The sequence below is a fragment of the Colletes gigas genome, unplaced genomic scaffold, assembly GCF_013123115.1.
Source record: "Colletes gigas isolate AHSC1104 unplaced genomic scaffold, ASM1312311v1 Colletes_gigas_Sc00006, whole genome shotgun sequence".
NCBI lineage: Eukaryota > Metazoa > Arthropoda > Insecta > Hymenoptera > Colletidae > Colletes > Colletes gigas.
The window spans coordinates 7,069,410-7,090,544 of record NW_025106635.1 but is presented as its reverse complement, the minus strand read 5'-3'; the positions used below and the strand labels follow the sequence as shown (position 1 = coordinate 7,090,544).

General features: G+C 43.0%; 4 protein-coding genes and 1 non-coding gene across 9 annotated transcripts; 1 reads left to right on the top strand and 4 right to left on the bottom strand.

Annotated features, from left to right (window-relative positions):
• Positions 1-185: 185 nt before the first annotated feature.
• Positions 186-258, bottom strand: Trnav-aac. The gene has a single exon. It is a non-coding gene; the product is annotated as a tRNA-Val (tRNA).
• A 138-nt stretch (positions 259-396) lies between these two features.
• Positions 397-2,352, bottom strand: LOC122395517. Of its 3 annotated transcripts, none has more exons than XM_043393138.1 (5): positions 2,158-2,352; positions 1,534-1,866; positions 1,218-1,379; positions 768-1,079; positions 397-647 (listed from the first exon to the last, which is right to left on the bottom strand). In XM_043393138.1, the coding sequence occupies exons 2-5, from the start codon at positions 1,858-1,860 to the stop codon at positions 420-422; spliced, it is 1,029 nt and encodes a 342-aa protein (XP_043249073.1). In that variant the 5' UTR covers positions 1,861-1,866; positions 2,158-2,352; the 3' UTR covers positions 397-419. The 3 variants fall into 3 exon arrangements, with proteins under 3 accessions (XP_043249073.1, XP_043249072.1, XP_043249071.1); XM_043393137.1 differs by lacking the exon at positions 2,158-2,352 and adding an exon at positions 1,946-2,119 and having other exon boundaries at positions 399-647; positions 1,170-1,379; XM_043393136.1 differs by having other exon boundaries at positions 403-647; positions 1,170-1,379; positions 2,158-2,347.
• A 202-nt stretch (positions 2,353-2,554) lies between these two features.
• LOC122395518 (mitochondrial import inner membrane translocase subunit Tim17-B) lies at positions 2,555-3,858 on the top strand. 3 transcript variants are annotated; one of them, XM_043393140.1, is made up of 2 exons: positions 2,555-2,755; positions 3,118-3,858. In XM_043393140.1, exon 2 carries the CDS (start codon positions 3,152-3,154, stop codon positions 3,638-3,640), a length of 489 nt encoding a protein of 162 aa, XP_043249075.1. In that variant the 5' UTR covers positions 2,555-2,755; positions 3,118-3,151; the 3' UTR covers positions 3,641-3,858. The 3 variants fall into 3 exon arrangements, with proteins under 3 accessions (XP_043249075.1, XP_043249074.1, XP_043249076.1); XM_043393139.1 differs by having other exon boundaries at positions 2,558-2,755; positions 3,137-3,858; XM_043393141.1 differs by lacking the exon at positions 2,555-2,755 and adding an exon at positions 2,882-2,991 and having other exon boundaries at positions 3,137-3,858.
• A 52-nt stretch (positions 3,859-3,910) lies between these two features.
• On the bottom strand, positions 3,911-4,564 carry LOC122395520 (unconventional prefoldin RPB5 interactor 1-like). The gene is made up of 2 exons (XM_043393142.1): positions 4,248-4,564; positions 3,911-4,180 (listed from the first exon to the last, which is right to left on the bottom strand). The coding sequence occupies exons 1-2, from the start codon at positions 4,383-4,385 to the stop codon at positions 3,983-3,985; spliced, it is 336 nt and encodes a 111-aa protein (XP_043249077.1). The 5' UTR covers positions 4,386-4,564; the 3' UTR covers positions 3,911-3,982.
• A 1,336-nt stretch (positions 4,565-5,900) lies between these two features.
• On the bottom strand, positions 5,901-20,636 carry LOC122395565 (homeobox protein Hox-A1a). The gene is made up of 2 exons (XM_043393238.1): positions 19,378-20,636; positions 5,901-6,878 (listed from the first exon to the last, which is right to left on the bottom strand). The coding sequence occupies exons 1-2, from the start codon at positions 20,303-20,305 to the stop codon at positions 6,388-6,390; spliced, it is 1,419 nt and encodes a 472-aa protein (XP_043249173.1). The 5' UTR covers positions 20,306-20,636; the 3' UTR covers positions 5,901-6,387.
• Between the last annotated feature and the right edge of the window lie 499 nt (positions 20,637-21,135).

The window sequence follows — 21,135 nt, the reverse complement described above, 5'->3', positions numbered from 1 at the left end:
AACGGATTCCCCGCTGATGTTTATTTAACACTCAGCTGATTCGCATTTACAAACAATTTTTACTTTAATTCTGATATTTGACAGTAGTTGTTTTATTAAAGTGCAATTAAATTGTGTAATCAATTTTATTTAAATAATAAAATTATTACTATATATTCCCATTTTTCTTAATAAATACAAAAAAATGTTTCCGCCCGGGATCGAACCGGGGACCTTCCGCGTGTTAGGCGGATGTGATAACCACTACACCACGGAAACCGATGAAATGGATGATATTTTAACCGAAAGTGTTGAACTTATCGTTAAAGATCAACGAGTATGAAATAAAATTACGCAGTTACGTGTTACTTGCAACAATTTTTATTTTATACAAATAAATGTAATTACAAAGTAACGCAGTTTACTGTTTCTAATGGAACTTATTGGGGAACAATCTGCGCGCTATTTTCGAGAGCTCGCTTCTCTTCGGATAACAAGATGACCTTTTCTTCGTACTTCTCTCGTAGATCTCGGAAGAGAGAAAGCTGCGTCTCGTATTCTTTCTTCAGGTCCGCGTTCAGTTTCACCGCGGCATCCATTTTATTTATCATCGTGGTGTATCGATCTCGTTCGTCGGTAATTCGAACTTCCATATCGTCGACTTCGGCCTGTAAAAACAAAAAGGGGGTAAAGTAGAGGATCGGTATCGTTGAACATTCGATCGATTTTGTATAATAGTCAAATATTCGATTATCTAGCTTCACAAATTTATAATTTAAACGATTTACCTGTAGGTGCTTAACTTCCATATTACGGATTTGCAAAAGACTCCTGGTAAGGGACTCCACTTCCTTCAGAGAAGCCACTTGGCTGTTCAATGCACTGATTTGTTTCTCCTGGTTGGAACAAGTGCGGATACGATCCTCTAATTGCAACGAGGTCTGAATCAGTTTACCTTTTAGTTGATCCATCATCCTACGATGCAAGACTTCGTCGCCGTCGCCTTTCAACAGTGCGTCGTACGATGCCTGTAACTCTGCTAGCTTCTTCTCTGTGCTTTCTAGTTTTTTCCGATAGCAATCTCGTTCCTCGGTCGCTTTCTACAAACGGAATAGAAATCATTAAAAAGCATTCTATATATCGAGCTCAGACCTGGTTATTACACGACGCTTCCTATTCCTCAGTTTTACCTGCGCTTCCTGCTTCAGTTTCGATATCGTAAGTTCATTGTCGCTTACTTTTCTGTCAACGTCCGCGAACGAGTTTTCTTTCAATGTCGACGCTTGATCGGCTATTTCTTTATCCGATTTTCGATCGTCGGTAGCTTCGTCGGGTTTCACGACGGGACAAGTATCTCCGGCGCCTATGGACGGCGGTTGTTGAATCTCAGGTGCACACGGCTGCAACAAGTTAAATCGTTAAGCTGTCTCTTATGCAACAATTAAATCGACGTATCTTGAGGTTCGAGAACAAATGGAAATGATTTGCAAAAATCAAAACGCTTCATTTCAAAGCAAAGAAGAGGGTAGCGATTTGATAGTTTGTTAAAATTACCGGTTGTTCGTTAGGTTTGCTCTCGGGAAGCATAGTAGCATTGTCTACTATACCCTTTGCAGATTCAGTTACGCATTCACTTTCGGTTACAGTTCCATTCGTAGGTATATTTTCGTTAACAATCTCCGGTGTGCCTGTTGGGCCTTTCAGAAGGGTATCTGCATTTTGATTTTCCGATTTATGTGCAGCTGCAGAATCTGCGGCCTGTACAGTTGCATTTTCGTTGTTGGTTTCAGGAACGACTGAATTTTCTTGATTGGGTTTCGTTATTTCGGATACACACGATTCTTGATCCGCGTCCAATTTAATCGCCTCCGTGTTTGACATTTTTGTCTGCAACAAATGTCACTGTTACACGATGCACACGTATTAAAACAGAAGAAAAGCGAATTTGTTTCTTAAGTATTTCCACTGCGATATAAACGAATATTTGTGGGTCTGAGTATTTCTGAACAAAAACACGTTTCGCGGCTCCGAACACTGTTTTAAACGACGGTAAATTTCTGAAAATCGTGATCAACGATTCGCTCGCTACTCGCTTACGAGTCGTGTATAGTTAGAGACTGTACACCATATTGCACGTCCCACTATAAGCACGGGAGCAACTATTAAATTTAAGATTACCGAAAGGTTAGAGAGAGCAATGAGAATCGCTACTCGAAACGCGGTGTTTCCTTCGTACGCGTATTTTGCTTTCACGCAAAACGGCTGGATATCCAGGACTAACTAAAAGTCCGATGTATTTTTGGACATTCGAAGGCTCATTCTATTTTAAACTATCGTAGACGTGTGCGCCAGTCGAATGCCCAACAAACTGAAAATCGTAACGCATTTGACGCGAGTATTTAACAGAAAAATTCTTGTCAATCGTTTGGTTGGGCATTGAAAATGTTGTTGCTTACATGACCCATGCAATAGAATATAATCCTACCGAATCGTGGACGATAATTGTATTTCAAAATATCATGTAACGCGGCTTCGAAGTCGTATTATTCGTAATCAAGAAAGGTGTTAAATGAGAATGAATTGACAAAACTGTCGTTGAAATTGCACGAATTAATCATGAAAAATTATTTGCGGCATTAAATTGTCTCGTAACGTTTTGTTCTTTACGATGGTGTAAAAGTTTGTTTGAGTAAGAAGATTCTTTCAGTATCATAGTTACGCTCGCTGCGCCCGTCACAGTATCGTGCTTGAGGTATCTCGTACCTCGGCATTCGAGGTACATATTTAAAACAATTTAACAGTAAATACGTAGAAATGTTTATATCGACACATTCGCAGTAGCTATCTTGAAAGATATTCGAAGATATTTAGAATTGTTTTGCACGTGTTCACTAATTATGCACGAGGATTTAGTGTACATAACCTCATTTACATTACACTATTTATCACGTACATTTTTATCGCGATCTCTTGAAGTATATACGAACGAATTAGTTTTATTTACTATGAATGGTATGTAGAATTAAATTAAACGTTATAATAAAGATGAAACGAAATTAATTTCAAAACAAACTGTAAAAGTACCAGTGTTTAAGGTTACTTCTGAACAATATCGTGAATCTTTATTATTTTAAATGGAACACTTCGCTTTTAACAGAAAATTGATTGAGGTATGGAAGAATATGCAAGAGAACCATGCCCTTGGCGTATAATAGATGACTGTGGTGGTGCATTCACGATGGGTGCTATCGGCGGCGCCGTGTTTCAAAGTATTAAGGGCTTCCGTAATGCACCCAGTGGTATAAACAAACGATTTCTTGGAAGTTTAATGGCCATTAAACAACGATCCCCCATTATTGCCGGAAACTTTGCGCTATGGGGTGGTATGTTTTCCACAATAGACTGTACATTGGTTCATCTTAGGAAAAAGGAAGATCCTTGGAATTCTATTATCAGTGGAGCAGCTACCGGTGGTATACTTGCTGCAAGAAATGGTTTACCAGCAATGGCTGGTAGTGCGATTATTGGTGGAGTGTTATTGGCTTTAATAGAAGGTGTAGGAATATTTTTTACTCGTATGTCCGCAGAACAATTCAAACCTGCACCTTTTACGGACGATCCGTCGCATCTTGGCTCGCCTACGCAAGGTTACCCGGCGTAAAACATGTATAAATATTTTAGACATACTTCAAATAACACGGCTAATTAAGTACAAATGTTTCAATTTCTTTGAAACGCTCGTAGTTGAAAGATACTTTATTCCCGGTACAACAAACTTGTATAGATAATTGAACTCCTTGATTTAATAAATAATATTAGTTTGTTTTTTTATTCAAGACTGTTACTTTCTGTATTTTTCTGATATTGTTAAAAGACAAACGCGACAGCCAGGATAAATATATTAACGCAATATATATTGGTAAAATAAATCATCGATATATTAAGATCAGGTTTCATTGTTTCGACAAAATGAGCTTTAATAAAATACAAATATTTAATTCTGTTAACTATCATCGTCATCGTCGTCGTCTTCGTCGTCGTCGTGTTCTTCTTGGAAATATTTAAAGTTTGATGCTATGGATAAGTCTAAAGATTTATTTGCAGAGTCTTGCATGTTGTCTTCGGATTCGTGTAATGGTGATTGTTCTTCTGAATCCTTCAATGATTTGTTAATTAATCCCAGTAAATGAAGTTGTTCTACCTAAAAAGTTTAATAACGCATTACTTTGCTTCAAAAGTGATGATACATTTTATCTAAAAATATTTACCTGTAGACTATGCACTTGGTTATCTATCTTTGATAATATTTTTTTAAGAAGATCCTGTTCTTGCTTTAATTCTTTTTGAAAAGCAAGCAGTTCGTTGGCATTCATTTTTAAGTCAGCTTTTCCTATGTGATCATCCATTCGTCAATAATTTTTTTACTACTTAAAGTTATTGTTTTTTGTGAATTATACTTTTACTTTTTGATTTGATAGATTGTTTTATTTGCCAATTATTTCCTCCGAGTAGCAAACGTACAAATTACAATACATAATAGATACGTTTAATCCGATATCAAATCAAGAGATTCATGTTTTTATTAATCTTTGTTATGAAAGCACAATGTTGCCAACTTCACGTGTTGACAGTGTTACCAGACAGTCTGCAGTCTGGTGACACTATGCGTTAGTGACTTTAGTATAGTTACTTATTGCTATAAAGATGTTCGTTTTAGGAAGTTAGCCAGCCTGAATTTCAAATTTATTACTTGTAAGTAAACCTTTACATATTATAAACTATAAGAACTAATAATTTTCCCTGCATAAGAGCAACAAGATTTCTAATCATATAAATAGAATTCTACATGTAAATTTACCGTTTCTAGGGAGTTTTTTAATTTATTGATGGTACGTATTTAGATTTAGAGTTTCGAGTGTTTCAAGGATTTCGATACCTCGCAAAGTTTTGAATTCGGGTTTTGCGAAACTAAAAAATTACGTTTCGATCCATTTCTAATTGCAAGATACAGCTTTATTCCTATATGCTGTAGATTTACATGACTTCATTTGTCACTGGAATTATAGCAGACGTAATATAAGCATAGGTTGAATGCAATACTTTGAGCAGTTTCAGTAGATTTTATAAGTTTTCATCATACAGTAATATAATAATACTTTATTCTTTCTATAGAATTCTACGTAACACTACAGATTAATCACAATTTATCATATGTGAATTTATTTAGGTACAGAATTTTTTTATGGATCAATACAATCCATACAATTATATGATTATATTAATTTGTAAATTTTCGAGTGGTCAAGTCCAGTTAAATATAATCAATACTAATCTTGCCATTCAATGACTAGTTCATTATACAGTACAGTTCATGCATTTCCACTTCGTATGATCAGCTATAGAAGAAACGTGTCCTATGACTTGTCCATTTTTAGTTTCGTAATTCATTAATGTATAATGATATACACTGCCATTGATGCAAGACTTGCATTAGATTTTATATACATATACATACAGAAGATATTCAAATTGGGAGCACAACTACTGTTATCATGCTATCATTATGATATGGCTATAATATATTCGTGCGTTGACACAGTTACGAAGATCATCCTTACTGTTTAGTTATATTTTACAGTAACACGAGTTTCAGAATAATCTTTTAATATCTAATTATTTATCTTTAAAAATACAAAATTTACAAAGAATGCTCGAAGCGACTTACGGTTCTTGAAGTATCTAAATTTTTTTCCTCACGTTTTATTTTACGTTTTTCAGGTGTACGAGATACAAACTATTTACACAACAGAGTAGAAATGATAACATCAAACAACAATTGTCCTCGCCAAAAAGAAGATAAATTTCTAGATGCAACTGGTAAGCATCCAAAATAGTATTTTCACAGTTTTTATTTTTACAGGATATACTGTATTTAATCATTGGTATTTATAATTACATATATAAATATTGTTATACCATTTACACAAACTGAGGTATATGGTAACCTTGCGGGATGATTTCAACGATCAATCTCGCAGATCGATTCTATTAATATTGCCGTCGCGGCATACACAAATTAGAAACAAAATAAATAGCTCGTACAGTTGTTATATATGTCGTTGAATCTCTATTCTATGTTCGATTAATTTTAATAGTTGATTTGCAAGATCATCGGGAAACGGTGTGTTACATTATTACAAGAACGATTCACGTGTAGCCTTTTAATTTTGTTATAATTGATCGTCCGTCCGGGGTAGCGATTATCGATCGTTGCTGCAGCAGGTGTACCGACTCGAATTACCATTCGACTTGCGGGAAATTTGAAATAAGTTAATTCTCTTTCGACTTTCACCAATCGTCGCTAAGTCGTAGACCATAAATTCGTTCATTGCTGCAGCAAAGAACGCGTCAATCTTTCGTGGAGGAGGGCGGGGATTCCCGACTATTGTCGCTGGTAAAATTCGATAAACCAAGACCGCCGGCTTCGTGGCTAGAAGAACTAGTCGGCGAATTACTGCTACTCCTGGCACCGCCGAGCGGCGCTATGGTTGCGTTCTCAGCAGGTATCAGACCCTCCTTCATTCTTTTTTTCTGCTTCATCCTTCTGTTCTGGAACCAAATTTTCACTTGCGTTTCGTTCAGTTGCAGCGCCGACGCTATTTCGATACGCCTTGCCCTGGTCAGGTACTTGTTGAAGTGAAACTCCTTCTCGAGTTCCGTAAGCTGCTTGTTCGTGAAGTTGGTACGGCCGGTATTGTTGAATCCACCTGCAATGCCGACCAACGGACCGCCGGTAAGGCAGCTCACGGGACCGTTCGTGGTGTTGGAGTACGTGGATACGGTCGTACCCCTGATCGTGCTACCACCGAACTCGCCCACATTTGGATTCGTCTTTCCTGCTGCAACAGAAAATGTAAGTCTCAGCCTTTCTCATGGTCTCGACAATAACTTTACGGTCGATATTATTTATGCAATGTTTTATACTTTGGTATTCAGGGTAAGTTTAGTAAATTATTAATACTCGGATATAATCAATTTTAGCGCGAGTATACGTTTGGCGATGTATATAATAGCAGTACCAGGGGGGGGTGTTAGTTTAATTAAGGTTTCGAAAGGTCAAGAATTCAGTGAATAATACTCGCGACGCGTAGAGGGATGCACGTTTGGCTTACGTTCCTGCCCCCCAGCCTCCTTATGGACGTTAATTCCCGATGTGCGTGCCCAACGTGTCCATCGTAAAGGTTAGAGGCAATATACGCGGAATTAGGCTTAACTCTGCTCCTTCGACGGACAGCCGTTTGTTGTTCAACACAGCTGGTCAGTGTCCACGGGAGCAAACCTCTCCGACTAAGGTGGACCGATAGGGTTAAGCCCTAAATCTGTATCAAATTGCGTCAGCTGTTAACGTAATGTCAAGGGTAGATCGTTACGTCATTTTACTTCGCCCGTATTTATCGACCGGCCACGTTGGTCATCGACCAACCTACGAGGAGGTTCTGGAAGGCGATTAGAATTTTCCAACTTCACCAGGGCTTGTTTGCGCGTCTTGGTTGTCGCAGAGCTTCGCGAGAAGACGATGCAGCGGTAGAGGGTAGCGAAAAGCAATGCGTCCCGATGAAAAAAGGTGGCGTCGTTTACGCATTATGGAAATTAGATTGTTATTTAGTCCGCCGGTATGTGGAAGTCAATTTACTTAATGGCAGAGGGTGGACGAAACTGTCAAGGCACCGCCTTAGAGCCACATCTTTTTTACCCGGTGTTTGCCGTATCGTTTCGCGTGCTCAGTTCGTCGTAGATTATGTTTTTACATTTTAATTTTCGCTCGAACGATGCAACGAACATCGGAATCGCGAGGATCCTTCGAATTAAACGAAAACATCAGTCACTTAAACAACGCGTTCGCAACTTCGCCCATCGCCATTAACCTCACGCATCTTCGAGCCCGAATAATCAAGTTGGACAAGTTCTATTAGCCAAGGCCGGCGCGATACGATGAAATGTTTCCCGTTTTCGCGACTCATTCATCAATTTAGCACCTTAACGGGAGAACAGAACGCGTTCCCGTTGATTTTCTATGGATCTCCCTAGCCCGGCGTAGTCGGGAATCATTAGCCTCGTTGGAACTTTCCTTTGGACTTTGGCCGTCGCGTTTTTATTTCAGGGAACGACTTTGCCTCAAAATACACTCTTGCTCGAAACGTAGTTCCCTTATCAAAGGATCGAAACGCAACAAGAGGATACAGATTTATTTACGAATGAAATTTTATTTGAAATATCATCCCGAGACGCTGTACAATATCGATCGCTACGAATTAATAATAGTTATAACGTTTCAGCAGTTTTCTTTTAGCGCGGGGAAGACGGTGTAGAAGCCAGAAGTCGTTTAACTTGTACACTGTCTTGTCACCGAGTACATAATCGATAAAACTCGCGCGACACACGCCCGTGTGCTCTTGGCTCGCGATGCAATCAGCTCGTACATCCGATTTCATTTCTGAAAACACAGATCTCGAGCGTCGGGCCGATCGTAGAAACACTTACTCGAGCGGAATGAACAAATCACTTTCGATTAATCGCTACCGGGGCTCCGCGGTAATTAGAATTTCCCTCGTTACGACAGACGTTAATAACATCCGTTAAAATTATTTAGCATCGCGGCAGATGCAAAACGCCGCGATCGTTCGGCGCTATTTTCTGTTTCCCCGGACCAATATTTCCAGTTTCTGTAAAACTTGGAAAACAATATTTTTATTCACGTCGGCGTTTAAGGCGGGATTACATCTTCGAATTCTATAATTGTAGGAGAGTAATACATGTTTTCGAAAGTCGTATCTTGCTCGGAGGATATAAAACGTTAAATGGCGAACGTGTATCGGGGGTCGGAAATTATTCGTCCTGGAAGCAAATGGGAACAGGACGACGCGTCGAGGAAAAGGGTGAGAGGTGACGGAATAAAGGAATAGACAGATTACGATGGATTAAAGACCGCGATAACGCGAAGGGGCTCTTTGACAATGTTAATTATTTTTCAAGGGGTGGTTCTACATGCGCTTTCTTCGCTGCTCCGATCGGGGCACCTCGTGAACCTTGTTTAAAACTTACGATTAATTTATCCAAGATGTCATCGGAGCTCAGCCCATGAATTTATGCGTATTTTTAATGTTTTTATTCTCACGTCTACGAGAGAACAATCTTTTTTCTCGAGAATAGGCTCCGTTAAGATTGTATTAAAATTCGATTTGTGTTTTTATAATTCGTTCGAAAGAACAAACCATCGTATCCCACGTTACCAAGTACACTCAAGCTCGCCGTCAAACATGAATGTGATTCTCGCACACGTGCGTGTGCAACGGTAGATTGTGGGCGTGCGCGCGCGCGAGTTAACACACCGGTAACACCAAGCTGCGATTTCGAAGCATGCATGCCAGTCCGGCTTCGTTCAAAGGCCCCCGATTAAATCTCACCTGGCTTAATATTATTATTTTACGCGGTGCCTGCGAGTGAAAACGACTGAAACGATGAAGGGAGAGAGGGCGTAGGAAATTGACGAGAGAGGGAAAAGGCACGTAGATTACGCTCGCGGACGTCAAATTGTACCGCGCGAACAATTTCCAATTTTTACACCTCGTTTCGAAAGGGAACCCTGCCTCTGCGCCAGTTACGCTCGAACGCAGACTAAGGGATATATTTATGGAAAATAAATAACGAATTTGTTCACACGATTCTCTTGGTTTTACCAACGGAATTTAACACAGGCATTAGTTACAGCTCCCCTTAAATATTTCGACTCCTTTTTTCAGCTGTTTTCGTCTGATTTGGAGAGATAATTTGTCATTTAATTCTGATAAATGGGGCACAAGTTTGGTACTTGAACGATTACAGTGATGAATACACCAGTACAAGGAAATTGTATAGAAAATTTTCAGCGAGTCCTTTAATTTTGCATTTTTAGTCGCGAGCATCGTGGTTGAATTCCAGTACGTGAACGTACAGTGGATACTGTCTTGTATATCCCTTTTGCGCTGCGCCGACGATCGAGAATCTCACTGAAAATAAAAGTAAAAAAGAGAGATCGAATCGGAGGAGGGTTGGACACAGAAGAGGAAAGACGAATCGAGATCGAGGCGTATGAAAACATTAAGGCTAGTCTGGCTGTGAGTTACAGTTCCTGCTCGCGATCCGGTTCTCGTCAGGACGTGCTTATTAAACGAAGAATTCGAATTTATTCGTACGTTGAAAAAATACAATAAGTACCATCTAGACGTACAATAACGTCGCGAGTAATATCTTGCGCGGGATTATAAACGATTTCGACCCCTTTGGGGCTTCATTAAATTTTATTCGCCATCTGGATTCTTCGGGGAGACATCTGTGTTCTGTAATAGAACCGTATATCAACGTATAGCTCGTGTAATTTTATTAATCGCGAACTTTTACGATAACTACGTAGATTTTCGTTTTTGATTATATTAACATTATTTATATCTAATTTACGCGGGGCACTAAATTTTACAGCGGACGTTTAATTCCAGGCGCTCCGAGTATCGCAATATCGCCAAGGGCGTAGTCAGAATTAATCGACATTGAATTTAGAATTTATTTATAAACAGCCGGGGGGAGACAAGTGCCCCATTTTGTTCCGTCTTGGAGTTACGCCCTTGATGAAATTATTTCTTGCGACGTCGTCAGACGAAACCATAATATTATTTGTTCCCATGGCAGCTTTCTTAATTTCCTCGATAAAATCGCATGCCCGAAAGAAACTAATCCGTTGATCACACGGGATCATCTGCCCCTTATGCGGTAACGACCCCCTTTTAGAGGAGCATTACGCAATTCAAATATTATTCAAAGGCTAAAAGCCAGGAGGCACGGTGCAGATGACGTAAAGGAGCAGGGAGCGGGGGATGATTGTGTGTGCGAGCAACCACAAGGTCCTTCGGTATTATGTTACCGGAAAGATGCTTCTCGATCGGGGCACCGTGATCCCTCCTCGGATTTTCTTCGTTTCTCGAAAATTTCCGCCTTTTCGCGAGCATCGTCGTTCTCGTTCAAAAATTCTAATTCGTTACCTTGAAACGTTCGTTTCGATATCGAGTTTTATACGGTTACCCCAACAGGACATTTGGAGAGAAAAAACCATGAGCCCGTCAGGATCCAGCTGTATTTGAACCTATCTGATTTCCACATCCGATTACACGCTATAACGCCAACCGATGTACCCCCCTTCTTTGGATAAATATTTGACACGGTAAAGGTAAATTGCATAGAAGACAAAAACCGAAGTATACGATCCTCGAAATACAGCTGTTTGCGTAAATAACATCTGATTGCCCGACAAACGCGATAACGTATCGTATCGGTAAGCGATTGCAACCAGAGGGTGAGGAATTAATGGATCGAACGTTGTAATTAAGGAGCGTCGGGCAGACAATTTCAAAAATACTCGAATCCTATTTCAACTCAGTCCATGAAATACAGTTGTAAACAAAGACTTCTAGAAACGAACTTATTATCGTATCTTGATAACGAGCTTGATAAAATACTCGAACGGTCCTAAATATAGGAACGTCGATGTCCATACGGAGTGGAGAACAGGTTCGATTCGAGTTTGTTAGTTGCAAACGGAATTTATCGCTCGCTAACCAACGGGCGAGCGTTTCCGCGAGCGTCCCGAAGAGCGTCAACGTACGGCGAGGAACTTTATTACAAAGAACGCGCGTAACAGTAAAACACGATAGCGCTATTGATGCCGTTCAAGTAACAATAACGGTTTTACGAGGCTCGTTAAGACTCCCGATATTCCGTATTACCGTTCAACGGATGCCTTGTTAGTCCGCAAACGAACGAGCCGGGTTTCGCGACAGGCTTTCGCGAGCTCGGTATTAAATCCGCAAGCGCGAGAACTGCGCACCCAGGGTACGGCTATATCGCGAATTCCTAGAATCACGAATCGCTTTCCAGCGAAAAAGAAACGATGTTTTACGATATCGTTACCGTCCACGGTAGGCGTGAGAATCTATGGAACGGTCGACGATTAAAACCAATAAATTCGCTAACTTATTACGCGGCCTGAAACATCCTTAATAAGATTTCCTCTCGAGTTTACCTCACTCTGCGAGAGACGGGCACTGTTCCGATCTCAGACCGCGAGATCTCTGTGAAACGAAAACGTTTTTATCATCTTTATGAATATTTTTTTCGAAACATCATCGACGACAGTTTTTCGCAATGTTTGCATATTTATATACGCTTCAAGAACAAATCTTTTTTATACAAATATATTTATTAACTGAAAAAATATGTTGATCGAGGAGCATAGTTTCCAGCGTCCTCGATTTTGTATTCCCATATAAATAGTATCGTAACCTTGTCTGTAATCGTAAAATTTTTTATTTGGTTTTGATCGAGCCACCTCCGTTCTGTTTTAATATAAAGGGTGGACGTTGGGTCACTTCTGACCTGTAGCAAAGTTCTTCAAAGGCATAACTCTCCCCTCTTTATGCTCGTCAGAGCATAGTTGGTACTATAATTAAAAATGCAGAAGTTGCATTTAAAAAAGGAATACCGTTTATCTCAGAGTACACTGGAGATTCACATTGGCCGTGTTTGCGATACGTAAACGGCAGCGTGCGTGTCCTAGCAGCGCTACAAGCGTTTCCCGCTGAAAATTAGGCGTATCACGATTTGCATTTGCTTTGTCGATAACTTCCACGACCTTTCTCCTCGTGAATTTGCCCAACAACTTTTTCTCACAGAATGCACTGTCGTTCGAGCTGCACAAACTTGGGAATAAACATATTTTTTTCGGCGACGCGAATCGCCAAAGAAATTAATTTTCCGTTATATTTGGCTCTCGCTGTGGTCGTATTTGACTTTTGCTAAGGTCGAAATTTGAATTTCTCGCTGTGATCTACGTGCCGAACGATTGCGTGCAGTCAACTTTATTTATGGCCTCGAGGCCAGTCGATTTGGCATATTAAGAAATTCATTTTTATTGGCCTCGGCTCGATCTGTCGTATTTGCTCGGGCTACGTTCACCTGCGCGACCTGTTTACTCGTACGCGAATCAATTTCAACCGACCGAGTGAGAAATCCCGAGCAACAAAAAAACATTCTTAGATATCTCGTGACACGTGCATACGATGGACATTAATTTTTTTCAAGGCCAATTTCTCAACTCTCGAAGGGGGTGGCTCTATTTTCAAGGACCTCCGATGATAAAACAAGCTTCTATTCAGGTTGCACTCTTTTATTTATTTCCCAGAAACAGTTATTACTTGCCCCCTTCCCTGGTCCGGAGTCACGTATCGGTAATAAAAGAAAAGCGCGTGTACGTGTTCTCCTTTTCAAGTTCGGCCGTTTCGTCAGCCGGGAGACGCCAGGCGTCCGGGTACTGGTTGGGTGACGACGCGTATCAGCGGCTGGTAGGCGCGAAGTTTTTTCGTCGGGGCCGTGTGCCTCTCGGGGTGCGATATATCGTCGGTGAAGTGCCCGCGGAAATGAAAATCACCGTGAGCGAGACACGTGGACAGGGTTGGTGATTGTCAGACCGGTGGCTGCGAAGGGGTGCGCGGTGGGCGCAGGTCGGTCGGTCGGGGGGCTCGAGGTAGGGCCGTAGCAAGGGAGAGTCAGTTACTTAGGCAGGCGGCAGGGTTGTTGCGGGAGTTGCGGGATCCGGGGTTGCCAGGTTCGGCGGGTGGCAGCCCGGGTGGAAACACGCGAACGATCCTCTGATCCCCTCGCGAGATATCGGCCACTCACTCACGCGTCCGCCGACGGCCCTAGCTGCGCCGCAACACGCTGCCTGCTTGGCTTTGCTTGGCTTGCTTGGCTTGCTTGGTTTCGTCCGCCTGGTCAGTCGCTCCACGCTCTACCTACGCTCGCAAAACGACCTACCTACTCTCTTCATCGTCTTCTTCTTCTTCCTTCTCTTTATTTTCCCTTCGCGGCCAACCTCTTTACCTCACGCTCATTTTCACTTCGCTTCTTGCCTCGCCTCGCCTTTCTTTCTCCTACTCGCGCGATTCTTACAGGCTAACGTTTTTTTTCCTTTTTTTTTAGTCCTCGAGCATAACTCCGTATGAGGTCTGCGGGCCTACGGGTAATTGTTTCTCCAATACTCGATCGCCAGACTCTCCGAAAGGGAAATTTTTGGTCGTGACTCGAAACGATCGTTCCCGACGTTTTACTTTTCTTTTTGCCCCTGATACATTCCCTGATACATTCTAAGAAACGAGACTACTGTGTCGGTAATCATCAATTACGCCGTGTTTAATATCCGTTTAATTGCATTTACAATTCATCAGGAGTAATAGTAGCGACGGTAGCGGGCGCTAATTAGTACGGACATCGAGCACAATTAGTAACTTTTTACGGTTCGAGTTAAATGAATCGTCTGTAATTGATCGTGCTGTATCTTCTAGTATCAAACAGTGATTCACAGACGAAAATAATTCGATATTTTTGCAATCAATTTTGTATTACATTTCACTGTTTCAATCGCTTCTATATCCTGTTTGACAGAATGTTCAGAGTACTGATCGGTATTAACCCCTAATATCAAGACGATCCAGACAATCCAGCGAGGCTGTTTTTTATTTTTTAACAATTCCTAACTTTTTACTGTTTGAGTCAAACGAGTGCTGTATCTTTGAAACTCATAGAACAGGAATAATAGTAACGAATGCAGCACTAATAAATAGTGCACGAAACAATGATCCGCGGGCAAAAATAATTCGATAAGGCAATACAGACAATCCAGCAAGGCTGCCTTTTATTTTCCAATAATATTCTCGATACTAATTATTGCGAATACTTGATAACAATGAGGACCGTATTATCAAGTACATCCCCTCGCTAGAAACGTCGAAACGGCCAGAGACGAGCTCAAACTACACCTTGAGCCCCCCTCGAAATTCGCGGTCGCGATGCACAGCACTCGGGCTGATTTTTTTTATAAAAAATCCGTGCGATTGACAAAGCCAAGTTGGAGGTTGGCTGCGATACGTGACGCGACGTCGTAAAGCAAGAGCCCAAGCGGGTGTACGCGATCGAACGCGAAACGACCGACGCTCGTGGACGAACGAAAAGCGTGCAATCGAGGCGGTTGCTTGTTCTATTCATAAGTAACGTGAAATATGCCGTAAAACTGGTGAAATGGCACAAACACGTCCGCGAGGTCGACGGGCATAACTTGGCCGTAACTGGGCTCGTACGCCTTCGCGTGATACTTAATTCACGCTAAACGCGCCGGTAAGTTCAAACAGTATCAAACGCAGGGATGAATATAACGAATATAACGATCGGTACCGGTATAAAGAAAATATGCATACGTCGCGAATCGAGTGAATGACACTTCTCCATTTCCATCAGGGCGTCGTGAATGCGTGGAATTACGAATTGCTTCGTACGAAGGGTCGCTTGTTTGTTCCGCCCTTTTTTCTCTCCTACGCTGTATCGCCAATCTCGCTATTGATTATAGGGAGAAGAAATCGAGTCTCGTATGATAAATCGGGAGGGCTGACAGCGCCGCGACGCTCGTCTCTCCTCCGTTTCCTTCTCTCGCCCTTCATCCCCTCCCTTTTTCTCCCAGTTTCCCTGACCCCGTGAAGGGTGGTCCGCGTCGGGCGTCCCCATAGAGACCCTCTATTCTGGACCCCCTGGAACACATTATGGAGCCACGGAGGGAAAAAGCAGACCTATTGTGAGATCCTGGCCAACCAAAAAACTTCACCAACCGAAATCTACCGAAATCTCCCCACTTCTCTGCTCCGCCCATCTTGTTATTTCGATTGTATCAACCCCCGCGGCTGATTCCTACGACGCGGACACGAGAAATAAATTTGTAAAGTTGCCGTACATTGAAATCCTCCTTTCGACTATCTTTTACAGCCATATCTATGAACGTGTAACGTTCTCTGGCGATTAAAATACAAATTGCTCGTTGTTGCTTCAGATTTAGTCGATCGGTTGATCGGTTCGAGGGGATCTTATTGTAATCGGGGGGAAAAAGAGCCTCTCGAGCGGTCTCGATACATCGATAATACGAAAAATGAATCGTAACCGCGAATTACGGCTATTCGCGTTGGCGATGAGTGTCCGGGCTCATTCCGTTTCTGCATGCGAATAAAAAACGCAGATGGAAAGTAGCCAGCAAGATGGAAAAGAGGTTAGGTCTGGAGGCGGTACACTTTCGTTTGCATGTTCTGGCGTAATAAGCGTCACCCTCTGTTACTTCTCGACTGGTATTATTAATTTGATTATAATGAGCTATTAAGTGAAACGCTGGTAATCCTGACAAGCTCCATTCAACGGCTAGGCTTTACAGTCACTCTCGGAACCCGGCGATTGCCTCGAGCCCCGTAGCTGTTAAGCAAATTAGCACCGAGTTAGGGGAACCTCGCCTGTCTTCCCGCTTTTCCAACGATTCGCGATACGATACTTTCCTCTCGTATCTCATATCGCGTCCCTAACGATCCCACGACGATCCGATCGAACGATTAATTCGAACATCAGAAACGATACATTTAAAATCCTGTTACCACCGAGTTCAGCTGTTTTTCTAATTACGAGCGAACAAGCAATTGTTTTAAACGTTGCACAATTATTTACGCGTGTCGTGACCGCGGACAATACGTTAGTTATGCGTGTTATGCGTCGATCGTGCGCGACAATAAATAATAACTTTCATGGAACCTGTTGTTGGTTCGATTATGTTCCCCGCCGCATGTAAAATAAATCTATAAAACATACCTGTTGATACGCGTTCGATTAACATATCGATATTGATTAATCATTAAAATTCTACCGGTGCAACGTTAAGCTATCGTATTCCAGTTTCTCGTTTTATGTAAATGGTCGTTAAATTGCCGGGGTTATTATGTGCCGTTAAATGTTCGACGCGAAAAATGTTTTTACGTCTCGGCGAGCGACTCGATCGGGCGCGGAAATCGCATCTAAATCGCCGGAATTTTAGCGATTTGAACGCGATAACGAGGGTGTTTTATTTATTCATACAGTCTTAAGGATTTACAACTGAACTTATGTTCCCCACCGGATGAAATGTGTTACGCTTCGACGTTTATAATTAGATGCGTTTGCGCAAATTACAGACGTTCTACCACTTCGGTAGCCAATGCTAATACGACGCATTCGGTATAAATCATTTTATCTTATTCCTTTTTTTGTTCTCAGACAAATGGACATCCAATGATAAAGTATTTTCAAAAATTCAGCAAAAGTGTATCGCTTTTTAATTAAAACTTAGAGGCGCGCTATCGCTTATCGCCTCGCGTCTCCCGAAATAATCTGATAATTCGAGTGCAAGTATTTCGTTCCTAAGCGCGAATCTTATCAGGGCTTACCAATATCTCCGTAACTATCGTTAAATCCAACGTAAGCGATAAATCGTGTTTGTACGCAATAATACTTTTCCGCGAGTTGATCTTCGTATTTGTAAACAATCTGAGATCGACATTTTCGTAGTATTTTTGTTAAAAAATTCCGAGGCTCCTTTTACGCGATATTTTGCTAATAAAAGTTTCGAGCATTGCTTCTATATTTTTATAATACAGAGATACGTGACCAGAAAATATCTTAGGTTCTTTAGACCGAAACTTGAAATTTTACGAATCACTGTCAAGTTAATGAAACGTTGGACGTTTCTACTAATTAGTTTTATAATAACTTGTTTGTCTGCTTTTCTTGCAATCTGATATGGAATAGAAAGTCTCTTGATATTTTAAGCCGATAATTTTTCTTGAGTTTTAATATAGTTTTCACATCCAACGATAAAAGTGGTGTTTCTAATTAAATTGGCGAGCAGAAGACTTTGTATTTTATAATTAGTACAGATGTACTCGAAGTAATTAGAGGTTTATTTTCCCAGATAATTTTGACAAGATCAGGTTTAATCCGTGTATCCACAATTCTCGAGTAACTTCATTCTTTTACAAAATTTTTCCTCCATCAAGATTTGACCAAAAGCTTCATACTCGATGGTCGGAATTGAAACGTCTCGAGTATGCCTATCCTACTACGGTAATCAAGTCGTTTGTAGGCAAAAGATAGGCGACGAGCAGTTTGCAAGCGGTTGATTTATGATCGTCCCAGTACGATATTCTCGTAAAACCTCTAGTATCTTCCTCTACACTGGTTTCGTGTGCATAATCTTATCAGTCGCGTTTACGATTGTCGTATAGGCGTAAATAGGAGCTAAACAACTCTTGAATGGGTGGGGGGGATGACAGTATAAATACCGATAAATTTTCGTCGTATCTCAGGAAAAGCCTCTTATCATCGAGTGTATCGAATCTCGTATATAATGATTCGTACTCGGTTCAACGGTTGTCGTGCCTTTTTCGTACCCGGGCATTACTCGACCCCAGCATTTACTTATTCCTTGCTACCGTTTCTCCATTTTCCTTACGATTTTCAGGAATTTTTCAAACATCTCGAGATTCGATCTCTGCCTCGATAATGACCCCTTATCGATCCCTCTACCGATCGCGAACGTTCGCCGATTCCGATCGTTTGATCGCTGGGAGTGAAAGGTACGGGTCCCGGTTAAAATGTTTACAAATAACCGGGTCCTATCTACGACGAGCAGATCGATAACGATAAATAAAGCACAAAGCAACGCGTAACAAAGGATTAATCGGCGACCGTCGCGGGTCGCGATCGAAAAGCACGTGCAGAATTAATGACTCCGACGAACCGGAATTACGCGTCACGTTTTATTAATCTCGTTACGTATGGTGTGCGTTTCAAAGGCACCAGGTCGTCGGCCAACAACGTACGTCACATTTCAGTTGTCCGTCAATCTTAATTGAATTCACCACCCAAGCGAAAACCACTGAAGTTCGATTGGGGCCCGTGCTCTATGGACGAGCTCGCGTAAAGTGTCCTCAACGAGCCACAATTGGGTCGTGTCGCGACTTAAACGTTACAAATTGCGCTTCCAAGAACTCCCCGTTGACCAACGGCAATCGACTCCAGAAATTTATGGGAAAAAGAAGGTCGCGTTTCCCTATCGATTCCACTCGCGGCGATCGTAAGAAAACAGGTTCTTTTCCGACTACCCAACGGCTGTGCATCGATATTTTATTATTTAAATACCTAAGTCGAATTGAGAGGGCAGACAGCTACGGAGGAAGCACGGATGAAAAAGGGGCGAGATTGACTCGTCGACGCGAGTACAAAGGGATCTCTTTTCGACGTGTCCCGATCGACCATTAATTCCCAGGTAGATAGCGATCGAGAGAGTGGACAGGCGCGTCCGTACGGTCTAAAATAGCCAAAGGATAAACAGAACTTAACGACCGGCTACCGGATCGCCCTCACGGAATATTAATTTCCTTGGTCCCCGGAACTACGTATAAATCATCGTCTACGTACCGACGGGCTTCGGCACGTTCCTCTTCACCTGCATCCACTTGTAAGTGGGTACGTGTAGCTGTTGCTGTTGCTGCTGCTGGGGAGGATGATGGCCGTGGGGATGCTGTTGATGGTGGTGCCCGTGGCCGTGCTGATGGGGATGCTGGGGGTGTCCGGGTTGTTGTAGCACGTGGTAGGCCGACGGATCGGCGTTCTCCTCTTTATAGTGACCAGTGGCGTGGGTCGAATAGTCGTTCTGTCGGATCTGAGAGTGATAGTGGAGGGAGGAATCTTCCGCGGATGGTAGCTGGTGGAGATAGTTGGTGGTTCCGGCGACCGGGATCTGATAGTCGGGCTCGTGGTGATGGTGGTGATGGTGGAGGTGATGACTAGAAGACTGATGATGCAACTGCTGCTCGTGATCCGTTCTCGAGTGTCCGCCGGGTACCATCGGATGGTGGTGATGATCGTCCCTGTACGTCGACTGCTGGACATGGTAACTCTGGTGAGGATCGATCGAGCCGTGGGATCCGTTCGCGTGTTGTTGCTGTTGCGGCTGACCGGAGTAAGAGGAGGACGAGGAGGACGCGTAGTCCAGGTTCGTGTAGCTCAGACCGTTCTCCGAGGAGATGATCGCGGTGGTGGAACCGTCCTCGTGCAAGACGCCGGCCGTCGGTGAGTAGAATCCTTGGGGCGGCGTGCCGGAGGACGCGGCGGACTCCGCGGCTAGGAAGCTCTCCGAGGAGGAGGACGAGTAAGGCGACACGGCGGTCTGAGGGAAATAATGAGCCGGTGCGAGTTCCGGCGAGGCCGGGACCGGCACGTGCCCACCGACGGATACGGGCTGATGATGATGATGATGATGATTCCCTTGGCCCGTGCACATGTAGTTCGGGTATGAGTCAGGCTTGCCGTAGGTTCCGTACATGCCCATGTCCATCATCATCATCCTCGTAGCGGTGAGACGAATACATCAATTGACCACCTGCTGCTGTTGACCACCACCGTTTTCCCGGGAACAGAGGAGGAGGGACGCGTACGTGGACGCGATTTACATCGCGGTGACCCGCCACCGATCGACCCTCGCACACGACGATCCCAACGGCCGATTCGGGACAAGCGACGCACGATATCACTGACCAGACACACTTATCTAGCGAGTCGTTCCGCGGCGTACGGATCGAACTACGTCACTCTGGATGTGGAATGCATCACCGGCGGTTCGCGATCGATGGATCCTGGTGGGACGAGTAACTACTGTGGACGCGGGCGCCAGCGATCCCGAGGCACCTCCGCGAAGCGGCAGTGGACGCGGGAACGGACCGTTATTCGCGAAAATAATAGAAAGAGCGGACGCGTAGTCGTCGATCCGGTCGACGAGGGTCGCTGGAGTGGACTGGCTAGGTGGACTGGCAGAAGGCGGCACGGTCGAAGCCTGCACGCAGGTGAGACCGAGCCGCAGGGGTCTGGTGTGTCCAGGTCTTTTCGTCTCTGTTCCTCCGGTTCGCGTCTCTCTCGCCCCTTGAGCTTTGTGGCAAAAGCAATGCTCTACGTACGCCTAGCCGGAGAAGGTGCTGCCTTCCTCGAACTGGGCGTGTTCTCGATATTGGTCACGTGAACGTTCCTGGGCGGAGTCAGCCAATCCTGACCGGGCCTGCGCGTCCGGCGCCCGTAGCCTCATGATGGATCACCGGGGCTAAATTTTATTTTTCGTTCCTTCTTTTTTATCTGGCACGCTGCAGTTGACACTTATCGTAGCGGGTAGGTAGTCGAGTATTA

Excerpts from the sequence above, each read along its gene's own strand:
- LOC122395517 (XM_043393136.1), bottom strand. The coding sequence starts at position 1,860 with ATGTCAAACACGGAGGCGATTAAATTGGACGCGGATCAAGAATCGTGT. Across the intron at positions 1,080-1,169 it reads AACTGAAGCAGGAAGCGCAG|AAAGCGACCGAGGAACGAGA; the intron begins GTAAAACTGAGG and ends TTCCGTTTGTAG. Across the intron at positions 648-767 it reads TGGAAGTTAAGCACCTACAG|GCCGAAGTCGACGATATGGA; the intron begins GTAAATCGTTTA and ends TTGTTTTTACAG.
- LOC122395518 (XM_043393140.1), top strand. The coding sequence starts at position 3,152 with ATGGAAGAATATGCAAGAGAACCATGCCCTTGGCGTATAATAGATGAC.
- LOC122395520 (XM_043393142.1), bottom strand. The coding sequence starts at position 4,385 with ATGGATGATCACATAGGAAAAGCTGACTTAAAAATGAATGCCAACGAA. Across the intron at positions 4,181-4,247 it reads ACCAAGTGCATAGTCTACAG|GTAGAACAACTTCATTTACT; the intron begins GTAAATATTTTT and ends TAAACTTTTTAG.
- LOC122395565 (XM_043393238.1), bottom strand. The coding sequence starts at position 20,305 with ATGATGATGATGGACATGGGCATGTACGGAACCTACGGCAAGCCTGAC. Across the intron at positions 6,879-19,377 it reads GAACGTGCCGAAGCCCGTCG|CAGGAAAGACGAATCCAAAT; the intron begins GTACGTAGACGA and ends TTTCTGTTGCAG.